The following is a 15,284-nucleotide window of genomic DNA, read 5'->3' as shown; positions in this document are numbered from 1 at the left end:
TACTTCAAAAATCTATATATATAGATTCTGTAGAACCAAGTCCCATTAAATTAGTAAATAGTCCCATAAATGTTCTTGCGGTCGAAAAAAGAAGAAGTTAGATAACTGTTATTATATATATATATATATAATGATCTTTATCATCCGTAATTATCTTAAGAGCTTTTTTTTCCTTTTTTTTATTTTGTCAAACTAGAAATTACTCCATTATTCTATATAACTCTGTTTGACAATGAATCAAAATAATATTTTTCTCACTGGATTACAACAACTAGCAAATATTGAAAATCACAAATAAAATTGTTCATTTGGCACTTTGTCGATCGATCAACCATGGATGATAATGCGTTAGCATATTTGTATTACACGGTCGGATCCATATTCTTTTTCCTTATCTATGGTGGAATCTTTGGACTTTATTTGTTTCGTCAGTGGCTATCTATGATCGTCGACCAAGACAAGGACCAAAGATACAACCTCGTCAATCAAGTTTGAATACTGTTCATGGTTTTTCGTTAAGTATGGGATTAATTTAGTTTTTTTTCGCTATGGGATTTAGTTTAATTTGTTATTAGTTTTTCATTTTTTATATATAATAAATTGAAAATTTTGGCCATTCTTTCAATAGTATCGATTCCTTCATTATGTTTTGCTCATCTCTCTCGCTCTTTGTGTATGGTTGCGTTTTAGTTTTTACAGACGAGTATTCACTTAATGAAGAGAACCCAGGTGACTGAAATATATTAAAATTCCTAATCCTTCGTACGTGAAGGAATTATATATAACTTGATTGAATAAGGTGTTCCGGATCCTATATATCGAGAATGAATACTCTGAAGGGTAAGTTATAAGCAATTTAGAATTAAAGAAACTACGCAAAGCCCAAGAACAAAAAGACTAGGTGAATATTAAACCCCCAAAACACAAGGAGAAGCAAACTAGTTTAATCTACACTTGAAAAAGCGAAGATGTCAGAACTCCAACTTCTTCTAGGTCGTCGTAGTAGAAGATTGTAACTTTGATCTTCGAATATATTCCACGTATAAGTCGTCGTCGTGAATATTGTAAGTCTTGGCATATCGGATTATAAAGAAGCAGCCGAAGATGGAGATAAAGATAAGGATGAGTGCGATGATCATCGCCGAAAACACAAATATCAATTGTATGTCGATCCATTCAAGAGACCCCTTCGCTGGATACTCCATCGACGCCTCTACTTGTTATTATGATCAGCCCTATATGTCAATCTCTAGTATATATATATACAGTATATTCTTGATTGGATCAAACCAGATAGTCTAACTATATTTCCTTTGATTCTTTATATATTCCCTCATTATATATCCCTTTACTAAAATCTTAGTATAATTGAATGATAATCACTTGATTATTTCCTCATTATCTATCTATTATGCACTATAACACAATTATCGTGCATAGTAACCCCCAAGTCTAGTGACGTCAATGTTAAAGTTTTAATTTATCTATTATACTATTTTATATCTAGGCGTTGGAAAAGTATATTATACATAAAATTGAATACGTTACTTTAATACACTTGTTTTTTTCCCTTAATCGATGTGAGAACAAAGCTATACAAGTCTAGAACGCGACATGACACACCTACCTGTACGGCTGTGCTGAATGAAATTATTACATATAAAATCTAGTAAGAAGCCTACTTACCTATATAAACTACAAGAGACTTATGTCCATGTGGTTTCAGTTGTCTCCTTTAGAGGCGGAGTCGGGGAGTTTGAAGGTGGGGCGCTTATCAACGCCTCTTCGTGAGTATTCCCTCCATCTCCTAGCTGCTGCGGCCGCTCGCTGTGCTCGTTCTTGTACTTCTTCCTCTGTCACATACATCGAAATGAGTAAACATGATCATTAACCAAAGACGAAGGGAGCTTACTGTCATCAATCTTACCGCTTTTCTGGTAACCATTCTGTTGGCCCCAGAGGTTATCCCAATAGGAAGGTTCTTCGTCTGTGTTTTTCCGCTTCATCATTCTACTTCTAGCTTGATTCTGAAACATAGGTAAGCACGAGTTGATGTTATGTTCATCTAAGAGATTAATGCAAATAGTCTCGTAAGGATTTCGAAGTGGAAAAGTTCATACCAAAACTTTTGCTTGCCTCTTTTCCCATCGAGATCTCGCCTGAAATGGGATTCAAAGATTGATCAGTTAGATGATAAATAAAGAAGTATAGGCTATCTTGTTTCGTAAGGGAAGAAAACATGGGCCAAAGTCTATTTGTAAGTGGGAATAAAAAGACCAAGGAGTAGAAGGGGAAAGACAAGGGGCATTTCAGCTCTAATCAGCTACAGAACAGAGAGTTTTTTTTATTTCCTTCTTACCATTCTGAAAACATCAACTGCTCCTGACCCCATTCCAGAAAGCATCAGAGCAACCTGATCAATCAATGACAGTTTAGCAACAAGTATATAATCAAGAAATCATAGCAATGCCTTGTGGTTCTTTTCAATGAACAATAAGATATCTACAAGAGAAACGCTCGTCTTACATTTACTCTTTCAACCCTTCGCATCTCATCTTCAAGCAATGACAACTGTGCAGCAGAAGTCTGATGGATGCAATCAACCGGGCTGAAAACAAAACAAAAAAGGCGTCTCCAAATCAGTTCCCCTGAAACTTCCCACCAGTCAAGGAGTAATATTTTACTCCACAATCAGTTGCAGCATCTACAGAATATAAACATACCATGTCTCAACTGCTAGCTGAATTAAATCTGGGTTGCCACGCTGGTTACAGGCCCTTGCTCTTCCAAAATCTTCCTCAATTTCAAATATATCTGGAGCCACATTGGCACAATTTTTGCAGCCTGTTAAACAGCAAACACAGATCCAGAATCATCAGAGTCAGTACCAAAATTTTCACCACGGCCACAAACGAAGTGCACTGAATTGAAGTTTCAAGAAAATAAAATACCTATACAAGCAAACTCATCAACAAAAACATGATCTCTTGGGCTAGAGTCATCAAGAAAAGGATTGGTGGCAGTCACAGCATAACCATGAATTTCATCGTAAACCATACGCTGTACAGGGTCACTTAGAATCTGCAATGCAACAAAAGCACATGGGACCTTACTAACCAACCATTACATTGTGTATATGTGAAGTCAAGTAAAGAAACTTACTCACCTCATAGATATCGTTAATGAAGATGCAGAAGTTTGTGGTTTCAGGGTCATTGCCACTCAAGTCTGGATGACAAGATTTCATACAGTTATAGTAAGCTTTCTTAATCTCCGCCGGTGTAGCATCTGGAAGCTATTTTGACATAACAAATTAAAGTCACGATCTTTAGAATCTTAAGGATTGTAACCCATCTAAAGCTTCAAAATTTCACTTCAAAAATCCCTAATGCCAATAATCAAAATAATCGGATTAGGAATTAGGTTACTTACGAGTCCGAGAACGGCATAGTAATCATCGGCGACATCACCGGTGGAAAGAGAAGAAGCATCTTCAGTTGCAACTCTTAACCTCCCGATGGAACCACTTCGTCTCTTTCCGGCGTAACGAGGTAAGCCCCAAGACGAAGAAGCACCGGCGGTGGTCTTCGCCGAGAACCGCGACGACGCACCTGATCTGGAGCTAAGAACTGAGTTCTGGAACTTCAACAGATCCGTACAAACAGGGGAAAGTATCTGCGCCATTGAAACTAAGGTCCGGTACAAGTACAATCCTAATCAGATCCGACCCGATCCGGTTCCGATCACTACGACGCCCCCTTATGAGAAGAACAAAAAAAATCTCGTTATATATTTCAATCCGATTTATTTTTGAATTAATAATTTTATCATTGATGAAAGAGTTTAAAGGCGTACGAGGGTCGAATGCTGACATGGCAAGATAAGAACCAGGGAAGGTTATTTGGAATCTGATATGAATCTAGCGGCGACCGGCGAAAGCGTGCTTAGCCGACCGTGGCACGTGTCAGCTACTTGTCTTATGTGTCTCTTCACGCTTTTACTACCCGCCAAGATTGGCTTTTTTTATCTATCCTCCTCCCACACGAAATTAGATACTGAAATAGGCTAAAAAAGATTGCTTAAAAAATTATAATACAATAATTAATTTCATAACCCACCAATTTGAGTTTTGTGTTTTCATTAACTGTAATTTTCTTTTACCCATTAGCAGAACATTATTATAAGATAATAATAAAGGATATAATTTTTAGTTCAGATCGATATATTGGAATAGATAAATTTACAATGGATTTTAATAAACAAACAAAAAATGACATGGCTTTATTCGGAAAGTTCAGATATTTGATTTGTTGAGTTTTTTTTTTTTTCTTTTTGTAAATACGTTGGTTGTTCTAAAAATAATAAGTCCCCATTGTAAAAAATAATCACATGAATCTCTTTCAGAACTACAAAGAAAAAAGGAAATTTCAAACAGACTTGGATAGCAAGTAAGCATCATGAAACTAATGAACAACACCTACTTGGAATTGGATTATATAGAGTCTAACGCGCTTACTCTCTCTATATAAAAATATCTGATACCATTCGTTTGCTTCCAAACCCTGATTCGATAGAGAGAAATAGAGAGAGAGAGAGAGAGAGAGAGAGAGAGAGAGAGAGAGCAAACACACACAAGAGACCTATCAAGAACGAGAACGATGCAGAGACAAGAGTTCTTGGAGTTGTTCGAGGTAGCACTTCGAGCGGCTAAGTCTGTAAGAGGTGTTCAGAGTTCTCCCGAGGTTTCGAGGTTTGTAGACGCCATGAATCGTTTGAAACAAGCTCCTAAGTCACTTGCTTGTGATGTTGTCTGCACAACGTCCTCCATGGGGAAGGGTTTGAGATTCTTCAACGATCACAAAAACCCCCAGATTCGATCGGAAGGAAGGCTTCTTTGGAACTTTTGGCTGCGGATTCTTTACGCTTCGGGTGGAGAACAGAGCCGTAATGAAGACACAACTCCGGTCAAGATGATTCCAACGGGTTCAACAATGAAGAAGACAGGAGATCCAAAACGAGACAAGGTGCGTGAGATTCTTCAAACATCGTTGGCTAAAGTTGCTAATGAGGTTGTTGAGACCGAGATGAAGACACGAGTCGTTGCTTGTGATCCTTGCGTTGTGGCTGTATCTGTGGAATGTGCAATGTTTGAAAAGTTAGGTTGTTTCATGGGACCTCAAAAAGCTAAGTACCGTTCGATTCTGTTCAACATGGGAGATACTAACAATCCTGATTTGAGGAGGAAAGTGTTAATTGGCGAGATCAATGGAGAGATACTCGTGACAATGGAGAGACAAGAGATGGGGAGCGAGCAGCTTCGGAAGGAGCTTCAAAGGATTCAAGAGAGAGCAAGATTTAAGGAAGAGAGCCGAATGAATATGCTTCAGTCAGCTGATCTGATCATGACTTAGCAGAGATTTAGTCAGTTTGACTATTGTATATAATCTCAGTCCTCTTTTCATAACTATAAATATTGTTGAATTGTAATTTCAATACAATGATTGGTTCAAGTTGCTTCAAGTTCATGAATTTTTCTAAATCTGGGTTATAAAGACTCTCTTGACAATAAAAAGGAATGTTCCATATATAAAAGTAAACTGACAATAACCACACAGTTTATCTCATGTCTGCTGGCAAGGTTTCTGTCATAAACCAAATACAAAGACTTCACATTCAAGAGATATTAAAAAGGACTTAGCAAAACCATACTCAATAGGCTTTTGCGTTTTTATCTTTTATAGTTAAGATATGGCTTCGATCTTGCAGTTTGATGAAGCTCTTGGAAGCTTCAAAAGATACTGTACATCGATGGGCACTTGGATGTTGATTACAGCACAAATTTTCACCAGCTCAAGACATGGTAGCTTCTTTAAGAAATGCTTCACTTGGTTCAGCTCTCTTGGAGTTCCTTGATAACCCCATATCTCCAGCACCTTCACTCGAGAAGATGACAGGCAAGACGGGCTACCCTCCCAAGTGCCAAAGCAAACACATGCATCCCCACATTTTGAAGTTCCGTAGTGCTCTAGACCCTGATGTATAAAGGAGACAAAGTTATAGACATATCGGTATATACGGCGTTTAGGATATGTCAGTCTGCTATCATGAGATACCTTGAAGATGAGAGTTTCAAGATTTGGAGAGTTCTTGATAAGAAGTGGCAGAACTTGCCATCCTTGCTTCTTGTCACTTGCTATAGATAGACAAACAAGGTTGTCGAACATGGGTAAGTCTTGACCGGAATAGTAAAACAGCTGCAACAAAACCAAATCAGCTTGGTCATCACACAAGTAATAGAATATTTGAATCATAACCTCAATTAAACGGATCCAATTTGCCATCAGAAGACTGTAATGCCAATTAAGATCATACTACCACCGCAAGACTTGGTGAAAGAAGACACAGAACCTAACCACTCTTGGTCTATCCTTCTTTTATTTTATTGAGCAGCAAATGACTGTTACAACAATAGATAAATAATAGAAGACTGACCTCAAGAGCATCACTAGTTAAGTGAAGGACCTTAACATTTCTGATTGCAGTGATGAGATCCATCAGGTCAGAAGAATCTAAATGAGCAAATCCACCTCTTAGTACCCTTAATCGTCGTTCTTCTACCCAAAGATTGAGTCTAGCTTCGATGAGGGAATCCAAGTTAAGATTTGCATACTTGCTCCCAAATATACACGAAAGTTCCAAGTAGACAAGATTGGGAACATCAAGAGAGATGATGGGGATATTAAAGAATCGGATGCGTAGTCTCTTTAGAGATGGAGAAGACACAGAACCACACCGAGTTTTCCAACGCTGATCATCAAGAACCAGTTCTTCAAGCAAAGGGCAACGAGTTAGAAGATTTTCAAGGACATCATGACCTCCTTCAAAATCAACAGTGTCAAGACATAAAGTCTTAAGCATAGGGAGATAAACATCCTGATGAGAAAGCTTGAGTGTAAAACCACGTCCTAGTCTCAGCTTAACCAGTGTCTTGCTCTTGAAGATCAACAAAGGCACAAGGTGAAGTTCTCCTTGGAAAATGATGAACAGATCAAGATCCACAAGACCACCAAGCTCAAGCACATTGCAGATCCAGTAATGAATACGAGATGGGTCTATGCCAAATAGATGAGGGAGATGAATCTTTAGAGCGAACTTCTTTACTGGCGACTTGCCTCGCAGAATGAGCAAACTCTCCACAAAATCCATGAAATCTTTGGAATGGTCATGCCGGTATGGACGAGCCTCATCAAGCACATAATCAAGGTCAAGACTTGGAACCAAAACAAACACATTCCTCCACCTCTGAGAGAGTAACGACGTCGAAGCAGCCTGCTTTGAGGGGAGAAACGATAAGATGTGCCCAAGAACCTCATCTGGTAAAAGGCTGATTCTATCCATCAGCACTCACAAACCCTAAAACAAAGTATCGAAAAGACACAAAATTTCAATAACTAGACTCAGAAACGGCAGCCACAGAGTTCAAGTTCCATTTTTTTTTTTGTTGTATGCCTTGGATCCAACGAGAGATAGTGATCTCAAACCATCAATACCCAAAGAAAAAAACTTACCTCCAGAGGCGGCGGCTAAATTGACGAAAGCTCTGAAAACTCAACCCAATTTAGGGTTTTGAAAACTCGAGAGAAGAGCAGCACATCGGTCGAAATTGTAGAAAATGAGAGAAGCAGGGCAGCAGTTTAAGAGTCGTCCGCGTCCAAAGTCTATCAAAAAGACCCGCCGAGGAGTATGACTACCAAAACGACGTCGAATTCAATAACACTCGTTTTGGTTATAATGTTAAATTGATCAGTCAATAGGAATGGAGGGATTTGACAATATATTTAGTGCTATCAGAGACTTGATTAGTCAAACATTTTTTTTTTTTTTTCCAGTTTAGTAGTGGTTTGGTTTTATTGGCTTAAATACACTTTTAGAAAATTACTATAGAAACCATTATTTTTAAGATCTATGTTTGGGTTTTTGGCTTAAATAATATAAAAACGAAACGGATAGGAATACAACACATAATCATATAGTGGTGTTAAGTTAGCAATTATAACGAGAAAATACTGTGAAGAAGAGATAAAAAAACTATATTACAAGCACCAAATCATTGACTATTGACTAGATCAAACAGACCAATATCGATTTCGACGCATGTACCAAACTGTTAAGAGGTAAAGCTTATGATTGACACGGCTGATTACGTAAGTTGTTAAGAGTAATCATCATTATTACGCGTAGAACGAACAATAGTATATGTGAAGAAGTGTCCTCCTTCCAACTTCCAAGTGTGTCGAAGACACCAAGTCTATATGACTAGTATAACGCAACAGAGGATTGATGAAGGTATTGCAGTTGTATCGTGAGCCAAAGTTGTAAAGAAGAATTAAGGAAGAACAAAGATCTAGTGGACTCCACAAAATACATTATAATTTCGACGAGACGGTGTAACAGTTCAAATCGAACCATGAATTCTATATATAAACTTTAGTTCGTCGTCTTCATCTTCTCTAACTTTCAGTTTCCTTTTCACTAATCACTCACGTAAACAATTATATTGATCAATGTTCAAAACCCACCATTTATAGTATATTTTAAGTAAATTCTACAACTTTGGTAAGTAAATTTAACGGTATTTTTATAGTTATAGATCGATCAATATGGGCTTATACTGTAATTACAAACGGAGAAGAGTAACTTCTTACTCCTCGAGATGGACGCTGGAGTAAATTAAGTAATAGGAATGAAAGTTAAACTGATTTAAGTCTAAATAAAACCACCATATCTTAATCAAACAAAATTTGTTTGCTATGAGTGGAGAAGAAAGATTCCTGGACTCACATAGGCATCATCAACATGTCATGACAATTTAACATTTAATCTTCTTAAGTCTTAACCATATATATAGATTGTATAATCATATTAAACACATCATATATTCATATCTCTTTTAGAGGATCATTAACCAATATATTGTATGCTTCTTCACTTTCTTCACTCCCTCGTATAGTCAGTCTCTCATATACCGACCCTCCAGTATATCCATCAATATCCTTTTCAGTTCCGGTATTTCCTTAACCGATACCAAAACCGAAATTGGTTAATGATCTCGGACGTGGGAGCTAGTGAATAAATATATATTTTGATATATTGATTAGTGTAATTCAAAAATCGTCATTATAACAGTTGTAACCTTTTTGTTCAGATTTCAAACCTAGCATTTTGTTTTCTTAATTATAGCTTTTTTTTTTTGACAATAAAATACAAGATTGGCTCAAATAAGCCAATGCGTAGGAATATTGTTTACATAGGTAACTAAGTGCGGTAGAGTGCGAACACGACGCGCTAAATTATCCGCTTTACCATTCTGAGAGCGAGGGACATAGACCAAAGAAAAGAAAACAAACTCCTCTTTATCCGCCTGTATGTCCTCCAAATAAGGCGTAAAAGCTGGCCACTCGGAAGGCGAAGACACCATCTTCACTAAGTCGAAGCAGTCGGTGAGAAAAACAACAGATTGGTTATCCGCTCCAATCATACAGCGCATAGCCCAAACAAGGGTTTCAATCTCGGCATAAAGAGGAGAGAGACTACGACGATGATTGGCAGCACCCATAGTAGGGCCATCATCCCAGGGCGAAGTACAAAACCATCCTCTACCCGCAAAACGATTTGTTGTTTTCCAGGACCCATCTACGAAACAAGTATAGCTCGAGCAAGACCTAGGAACCCCTAATCCCCCATTTCTACGGTGATCCACCGCTGTGGTAGCATCCAAAACTAATACCATATCCTCTACTTGAGCTAGAGCCCAAGCTTTCGCCTCATCTTCCGCTAATCGCAAAATGGCCAGGGGATTTGAGTCAAGGTTACCAAAAAGTTTATCATTGCAGGCTTTCCAGATATACCACAGCTTATATAATAGCTTATATAATCAAATCAATTTTTAAAAATTGAATAGGGAAAATTAGAGAAAAATTAAAATCAAATTAAATTAAGTATAGCTCCGCGTTTTATCCAGTGGTTACTAAACGGATTCAAATCGGATACTAATTTTACAATCGAACAAACTGGGATGACTCCGTTTAATAATATCTTAATAACTGAACAATATTCTATCGATTATTTATTAAATGGTTAACTGAAATGAAAAAGAAATTATTAATAACATATTCTCCATATATTCCAATTCCATGACATATTCCAGAAACTAATATTCCATAAATCAAATCATCATTAATTTTCAATTCTAGCATTTTGTTTTCTTAATTATATACAATCAAATTTTTTAAATCCAATAGACCAAATTAGAAATAAAATCAAATCAAATTAAATTCACGTATATATCTCATCTCCACGTCTCTCTTTACTATGAACAGAGACTTGGTCGATCATGCTATCAAGCTTTTTGATTTGCTTGTAAAGTACATGGTCGATTCATCTCTAGAAGAACGATTTGAGATTGTGGTGAACTCCGAGATGAAGTGTTTGTACAAATCTCTAAATAAAATATACGCAATTCTGATTGGTGTATATTTAGCACATTATGTTCATTATGTGGTACAAGATATGTATAAAAAATATTAGATACATATAAAAAATACGTATAAAAAATGTTGGGTTTGTGTTGTTCATAAATAATCTATTTTTGTATATATAATATCAGTTTAAAATGATAAAATAATTTATATTTAGCTTGGTGGATATGTTTGTCAGCTATCATTTATATATATATATATATATATATATCAAACAAACAATTATATGTCAAAAGAATTTATTATCTTAAATATTATTTTTCTTTTGTACTCAGTCTCATATTATTTTGGTCAAATTTCACTGGAACAACTTAAAAACTCTCAAAGTTGATGAACTCTTGTACAAAAATATATTTGTAACATCATTTTTTATTGAGAGATTAACGGATAATTAACTTACCAGTTTAGTCTTTGTATTCAGTTATATATTAAACACAATTACCAACTACAAAACTTCAACAACTAACACAAAATTTCAAATGGGATATAAAAGACTTTTCATATTGAATTATGGGTTAGCTTTAATTATTGAATCTTACCCCAACTACATAAAACCTAATCTTATTATATAAAGCTTGATGGCAAAATTACTATTTAACAAGATTGTGACACGTGTCAATTGTATCATTCAGATGTTGACACGTGTCAATTCTAAATTTATTAAAAAAATTAAAAATAAAAATGTAAAAATTCAAAACCTACCATAAAAAGATTTTATATAAAAGTAAAATAGAGAAAAGAAAACTTAATAAATAGAAATTCGAAATTATAATATTATTTACTTATTATTTTAAGTTGTTAATTTTACAAGAAAAAATATTACTTTTTTTTATAAGATAAATAAATGATTGTGAAAAACTATACAATTAATTACAGTTTTTAAAAAAATGTAAATACTCACCTTCACAAAAAGAAAAAGATTGTTGAAGTAATAAATCGTCTCATATTTTTTTTACCAATCAAATAATTTATTCAAAAAGACTGTTATTGTAATATATATAAGATATGAGTATGTAAGATTAACGTATGTGTTTTTGTAACTATAAAAATATTAAAGTAAAGATATATATAATAGGTTATTTAATGTGTTCATAAATAAAATTTGTTGGTTGTAGTAAAGACTAAAGAGTATATTTTACAAGTAAAATATTTTTTGTGTGTACAAATACATTTTTAGTGGTAATGTAGATAGTATATTTGTAAATGGATATACATTAGTGTATTATAGCAAAAAAATAACTATTTTCTATAACTAAAGTTTATCTCTTTACTTTTATACATTGTTTTTACTTACGAAAAGAATTAAATATATATTCTTTGTTAAATTTCATTTTATTTTAATAACTTTGAACTCATCTACAACTATTTTTCTTTAACTAAAAGTGTATCTATTTACTTTTTTTTTTCAACCAAACAATAAATTAAAAGGAAATGAAGAATAGTGGGAAGAACTCCAGCTAGTTAAACTCATCGAGCAGGTTGGAGAAAGACGGGGAATCTTGGACTGCACCATAGTGAGTAATTCAGCACAATCAGTCTAAAAATGTTGACAAGTGATTCCTACAGCACATATCCGCTCTATGGCCCACAACAACTCTTCTAACTCCAAATGCAAGGGGAGAGGCTCTGTCTTAGACACGAGGTGAAAAACATGGACATGCGAAGACGGAGATGGAGATGACATGACCACCGTAAAAGAGAGCGCATCTTCCCGGGCTAACTTATCGCCCAAAGCCTTAGCAATTATATCATTTGCCTCAATCTCTAAACCTTGAAAAAAAAATTTATTTATGGTTTTCCAGATTGCCCATAAAATTCATGGTAATTGAAGAAGTTGATCAGGATCACATTTTTGAGAGGCACCCTTCCAGAAAACAAAATCCAAATTCGATTACACTGACTCATATGTAAAACCCTCTGACGAGACCAGAGTCGGAGATAAATCCCAAACTTCACACAAGCGAGGACATTCAAAGAAAACGTGATTAATAGTCTCAATCGCAGAATCACACCTTTTAAACCAAATGTTACATTGGATACCTTGGTGTATCTATTTACTTTTATAGATAGATTACTAAAATATTTACTTAATATTCTTTTAAATTTTATTTTATTTTAAAAGATCTAAACCCGCACATCGGGCGGATCCTAATCTAGTAGAATCCTGAGCCACTAACTGAGTATTTACAAAAAAAAAATTGGTATAAATATAACTTCAAAATTATGAAATCATATTGTTTGAAATAATTTAATGTCACACAACATTATGTTTAGCTTTTTTGAATCACACCATGCATAAGCTTAATGCTTTCTCTCATATTTTTCTTATAACTTAATAAAATGTATTTAATCATGGAATATAAATTGAAATTACAAGCAAAAAAATTAACATTCTCTTTAACCTTACGTTACTTTTTATGTGAACCAAACTAAAATTTAACCAAAAAATTAAATCAAACCTAATTACTTAATCAGTTCAATTCAGAACAATTCCCTCCAATTTAAACTAATCGAATTTTTTGGGTGTCTAAGCTAAAATTGATAATTCATCCACATGCATTACTACTTTTCCATTCATTTACTACTTCTGATGCCTATTCACCATTCTGGTCATGATCCTCCTCACCGTCTCAAGTAAACTGATGATGTAGAACGTGGAGGTGGATGAGTGTTATCATTTAAGGTTGTAGAAAAGAGGTATCACAACGTTCCAACATAATGTTGGTTTTTTATTAGTCTCCAACTAAAACAATGTATTTTACAGTAAATAATGTATTACAGTCTTAAAGAATGGTCCCAAAGCCACGTAAATGCCAAAATTAAATGAGGAAAATGAGCAAGCCTAGAAATCATAAATTCTCACTTTGGTTATACTGTAGATTGTTAATTTGATCCGTCAATAGGTACGAAGGGATTGACAATATATTTAGTGCTATCAGAGACTTGATTAGTCAAACATTTTTTTTTTATATATAATTGAGAGACTGAAGTTGTAATGGAAACAAACAAGGACAAAATTTGTTGTCTTATTCAAGTGAAAGGCCTTTTATGGGGAAGTGGATGATAAGCAGTAACAACAAAGGTGACTAAAAGATACAAAAGCCAATTCGATCAATTGAGCAATAGACTACCTAAGAAACAACAAATCATAATGTATCAAAGATTCAGCATTTGGAAACAGTTGGAAAACTTTTCCTGGATAATTTAAGATTTATCATTTGGAGCCTACTAGCTTCACTTGAGCTGCAATTTGGTATGGAGATCCGCTGCTCTAGATAACGACTGTATCGATACTGGATAACCCTTTCCCATCTGCAAAAGCAAATTCTTTTAGGCTTAATGGATTCCAAACGTGTTTCTAGAAGGAGACATTGGGTTTGATATACAAGCTTACCGTGCTGCACAAGTGGAATGCATTCACATAGCCAGCATATTTTGAAGCTGCAGAAAAAAAAAAAAAAGCAAAGACAAAGTACTCTCTAATCAGCCAAACAATAATCTCTCTCAACAAAAGTTCACAAGTTCACGGTATGACTTACTCTTTTTCAATCCGGCTGGCTTTGCTAGCAAAAGGGCGTTCATGAAAGCACCAACGTTCTCTCGTAAAGCGTCTTCAGGAAAGCTCATCTGGTTTTCAGGAAAGTGTTCGTTGTTAAGAATAAAGCTAATGAAAGTCAGATAAACTTCTACGTCTTTGGGAAGAGATGTCACCTTTCCAAGTGGCACATGAAGAATCGAAGTTTTATCCATTCTAAATTTGGTATGTCCAGCTTTTGCGTCTTTGACTGCTTTCGTAACATCCTTGGTCACACTACCTTGCTACACAACAAGTATAATATTCCTTCAAATTAATTTAAGGGCAAGAGGTAAGCATACTAATTGATTCATTAGAGTAAGATGCTGAGTGAAATAATCAAACTCACTTTGGGGTTCGGCATCAAACCGTGATTGTTAAGAATCCTTGATATCTGCAAATAAGCACAAACCATATGTATATTATGTGAGAAGATGTCGCATCCATCATGTTCCAAAGAATTTTATATAAGTGCTCATATCTAAGAACCTTGTAAACACGGGGCATCATTTTTGGAGTTGCAAGACATCTATCAAAGTCGATCTTGCCGCTTTCTGCAGATGGAGTTAAAAGTACAGATAAATAATCTACTATTTGAACACAATTCAACAAACAAAAAGATTGTCTCGAGAAATGAGATAAGTTATGACAGAGACAAATGCAAGCATGTTCAATTGTTCATTAGATGTCAAAAGTGAATTAACCGAGGAGGCTGAAGTAAAATGCATTGGTTCCTTACTCAAGATTTCTTCAATGAGCTCAAGACCACCAACGACATCAGCTCCTGCAGCTTTTGCATCCTCTGCATCAGCTCCCTCGGCAAAGAAAGCCACTTTCACATCCTGAACAAGGAAGATCATTTCTTGTATTATATAAGTGGCTGGTAAACAGAAATTCCCATCATGAATTAGAAAGACATTTCTTTTACCTTCTTAACAGAGTGGGGTAGAGCCAAAGTACCACGAACTATCTGCAGTTTAAACAGTGATATCAGTCAGTCTAGAAATAAAGCCAGCGAGAACAACTGTTTCTAAGACTAAATGATAAGGGGTAATCAATCAAATGCTAATGACATAGATCTTTGATTAAGAACAGGCTAGAGAGATTTATGTATTTCCAGAGAAAAGAAAAGCAACAAATACCAGCTCAGATCTGCCTTTTTCAATTCCCAA

General features: G+C 35.3%; 4 protein-coding genes across 4 annotated transcripts; 1 reads left to right on the top strand and 3 right to left on the bottom strand.

Moving 5' to 3' along the window:
* Positions 1 to 1,510: 1,510 nt before the first annotated feature.
* Positions 1,511 to 3,890, bottom strand: LOC104793202 (chaperone protein dnaJ C76, chloroplastic). Its single transcript, XM_010519514.3, has 9 exons — positions 3,433 to 3,890; positions 3,167 to 3,295; positions 2,952 to 3,081; positions 2,724 to 2,844; positions 2,527 to 2,608; positions 2,360 to 2,413; positions 2,121 to 2,159; positions 1,928 to 2,027; positions 1,511 to 1,853 (listed from the first exon to the last, which is right to left on the bottom strand). The coding sequence occupies exons 1-9, from the start codon at positions 3,682 to 3,684 to the stop codon at positions 1,723 to 1,725; spliced, it is 1,038 nt and encodes a 345-aa protein (XP_010517816.1). The 5' UTR covers positions 3,685 to 3,890; the 3' UTR covers positions 1,511 to 1,722.
* Positions 3,891 to 4,579: 689 nt separating this feature from the next.
* Positions 4,580 to 5,411, top strand: LOC104793201 (transcription elongation factor TFIIS-like). The gene has a single exon (XM_010519512.2). It carries the CDS (start codon positions 4,659 to 4,661, stop codon positions 5,409 to 5,411), a length of 753 nt encoding a protein of 250 aa, XP_010517814.1. The 5' UTR covers positions 4,580 to 4,658.
* Positions 5,412 to 5,559: 148 nt separating this feature from the next.
* LOC147943094 (F-box/LRR-repeat protein At2g42720-like) lies at positions 5,560 to 7,796 on the bottom strand. Its single transcript, XM_087454073.1, has 4 exons — positions 7,569 to 7,796; positions 6,493 to 7,413; positions 6,114 to 6,254; positions 5,560 to 6,032 (listed from the first exon to the last, which is right to left on the bottom strand). The coding sequence occupies exons 2-4, from the start codon at positions 7,396 to 7,398 to the stop codon at positions 5,742 to 5,744; spliced, it is 1,338 nt and encodes a 445-aa protein (XP_087310199.1). The 5' UTR covers positions 7,399 to 7,413; positions 7,569 to 7,796; the 3' UTR covers positions 5,560 to 5,741.
* A 5,752-nt stretch (positions 7,797 to 13,548) lies between these two features.
* On the bottom strand, positions 13,549 to 15,277 carry LOC147943093 (uncharacterized). Its single transcript, XM_087454070.1, has 9 exons — positions 15,255 to 15,277; positions 15,041 to 15,082; positions 14,852 to 14,954; positions 14,602 to 14,666; positions 14,462 to 14,506; positions 14,250 to 14,357; positions 14,078 to 14,165; positions 13,933 to 13,979; positions 13,549 to 13,850 (listed from the first exon to the last, which is right to left on the bottom strand). Exons 4-9 carry the CDS (start codon positions 14,620 to 14,622, stop codon positions 13,773 to 13,775), a joined length of 387 nt encoding a protein of 128 aa, XP_087310196.1. The 5' UTR covers positions 14,623 to 14,666; positions 14,852 to 14,954; positions 15,041 to 15,082; positions 15,255 to 15,277; the 3' UTR covers positions 13,549 to 13,772.
* Positions 15,278 to 15,284: the final 7 nt, after the last annotated feature.

Source organism: Camelina sativa, chromosome 6 (genome assembly GCF_030686135.1).
Source record: "Camelina sativa cultivar CO46 ecotype springtype chromosome 6, ASM3068613v1".
NCBI classification, from domain to species: domain Eukaryota; kingdom Viridiplantae; phylum Streptophyta; class Magnoliopsida; order Brassicales; family Brassicaceae; genus Camelina; species Camelina sativa.
This window is presented reverse-complemented; position numbering and strand designations above follow the sequence as displayed.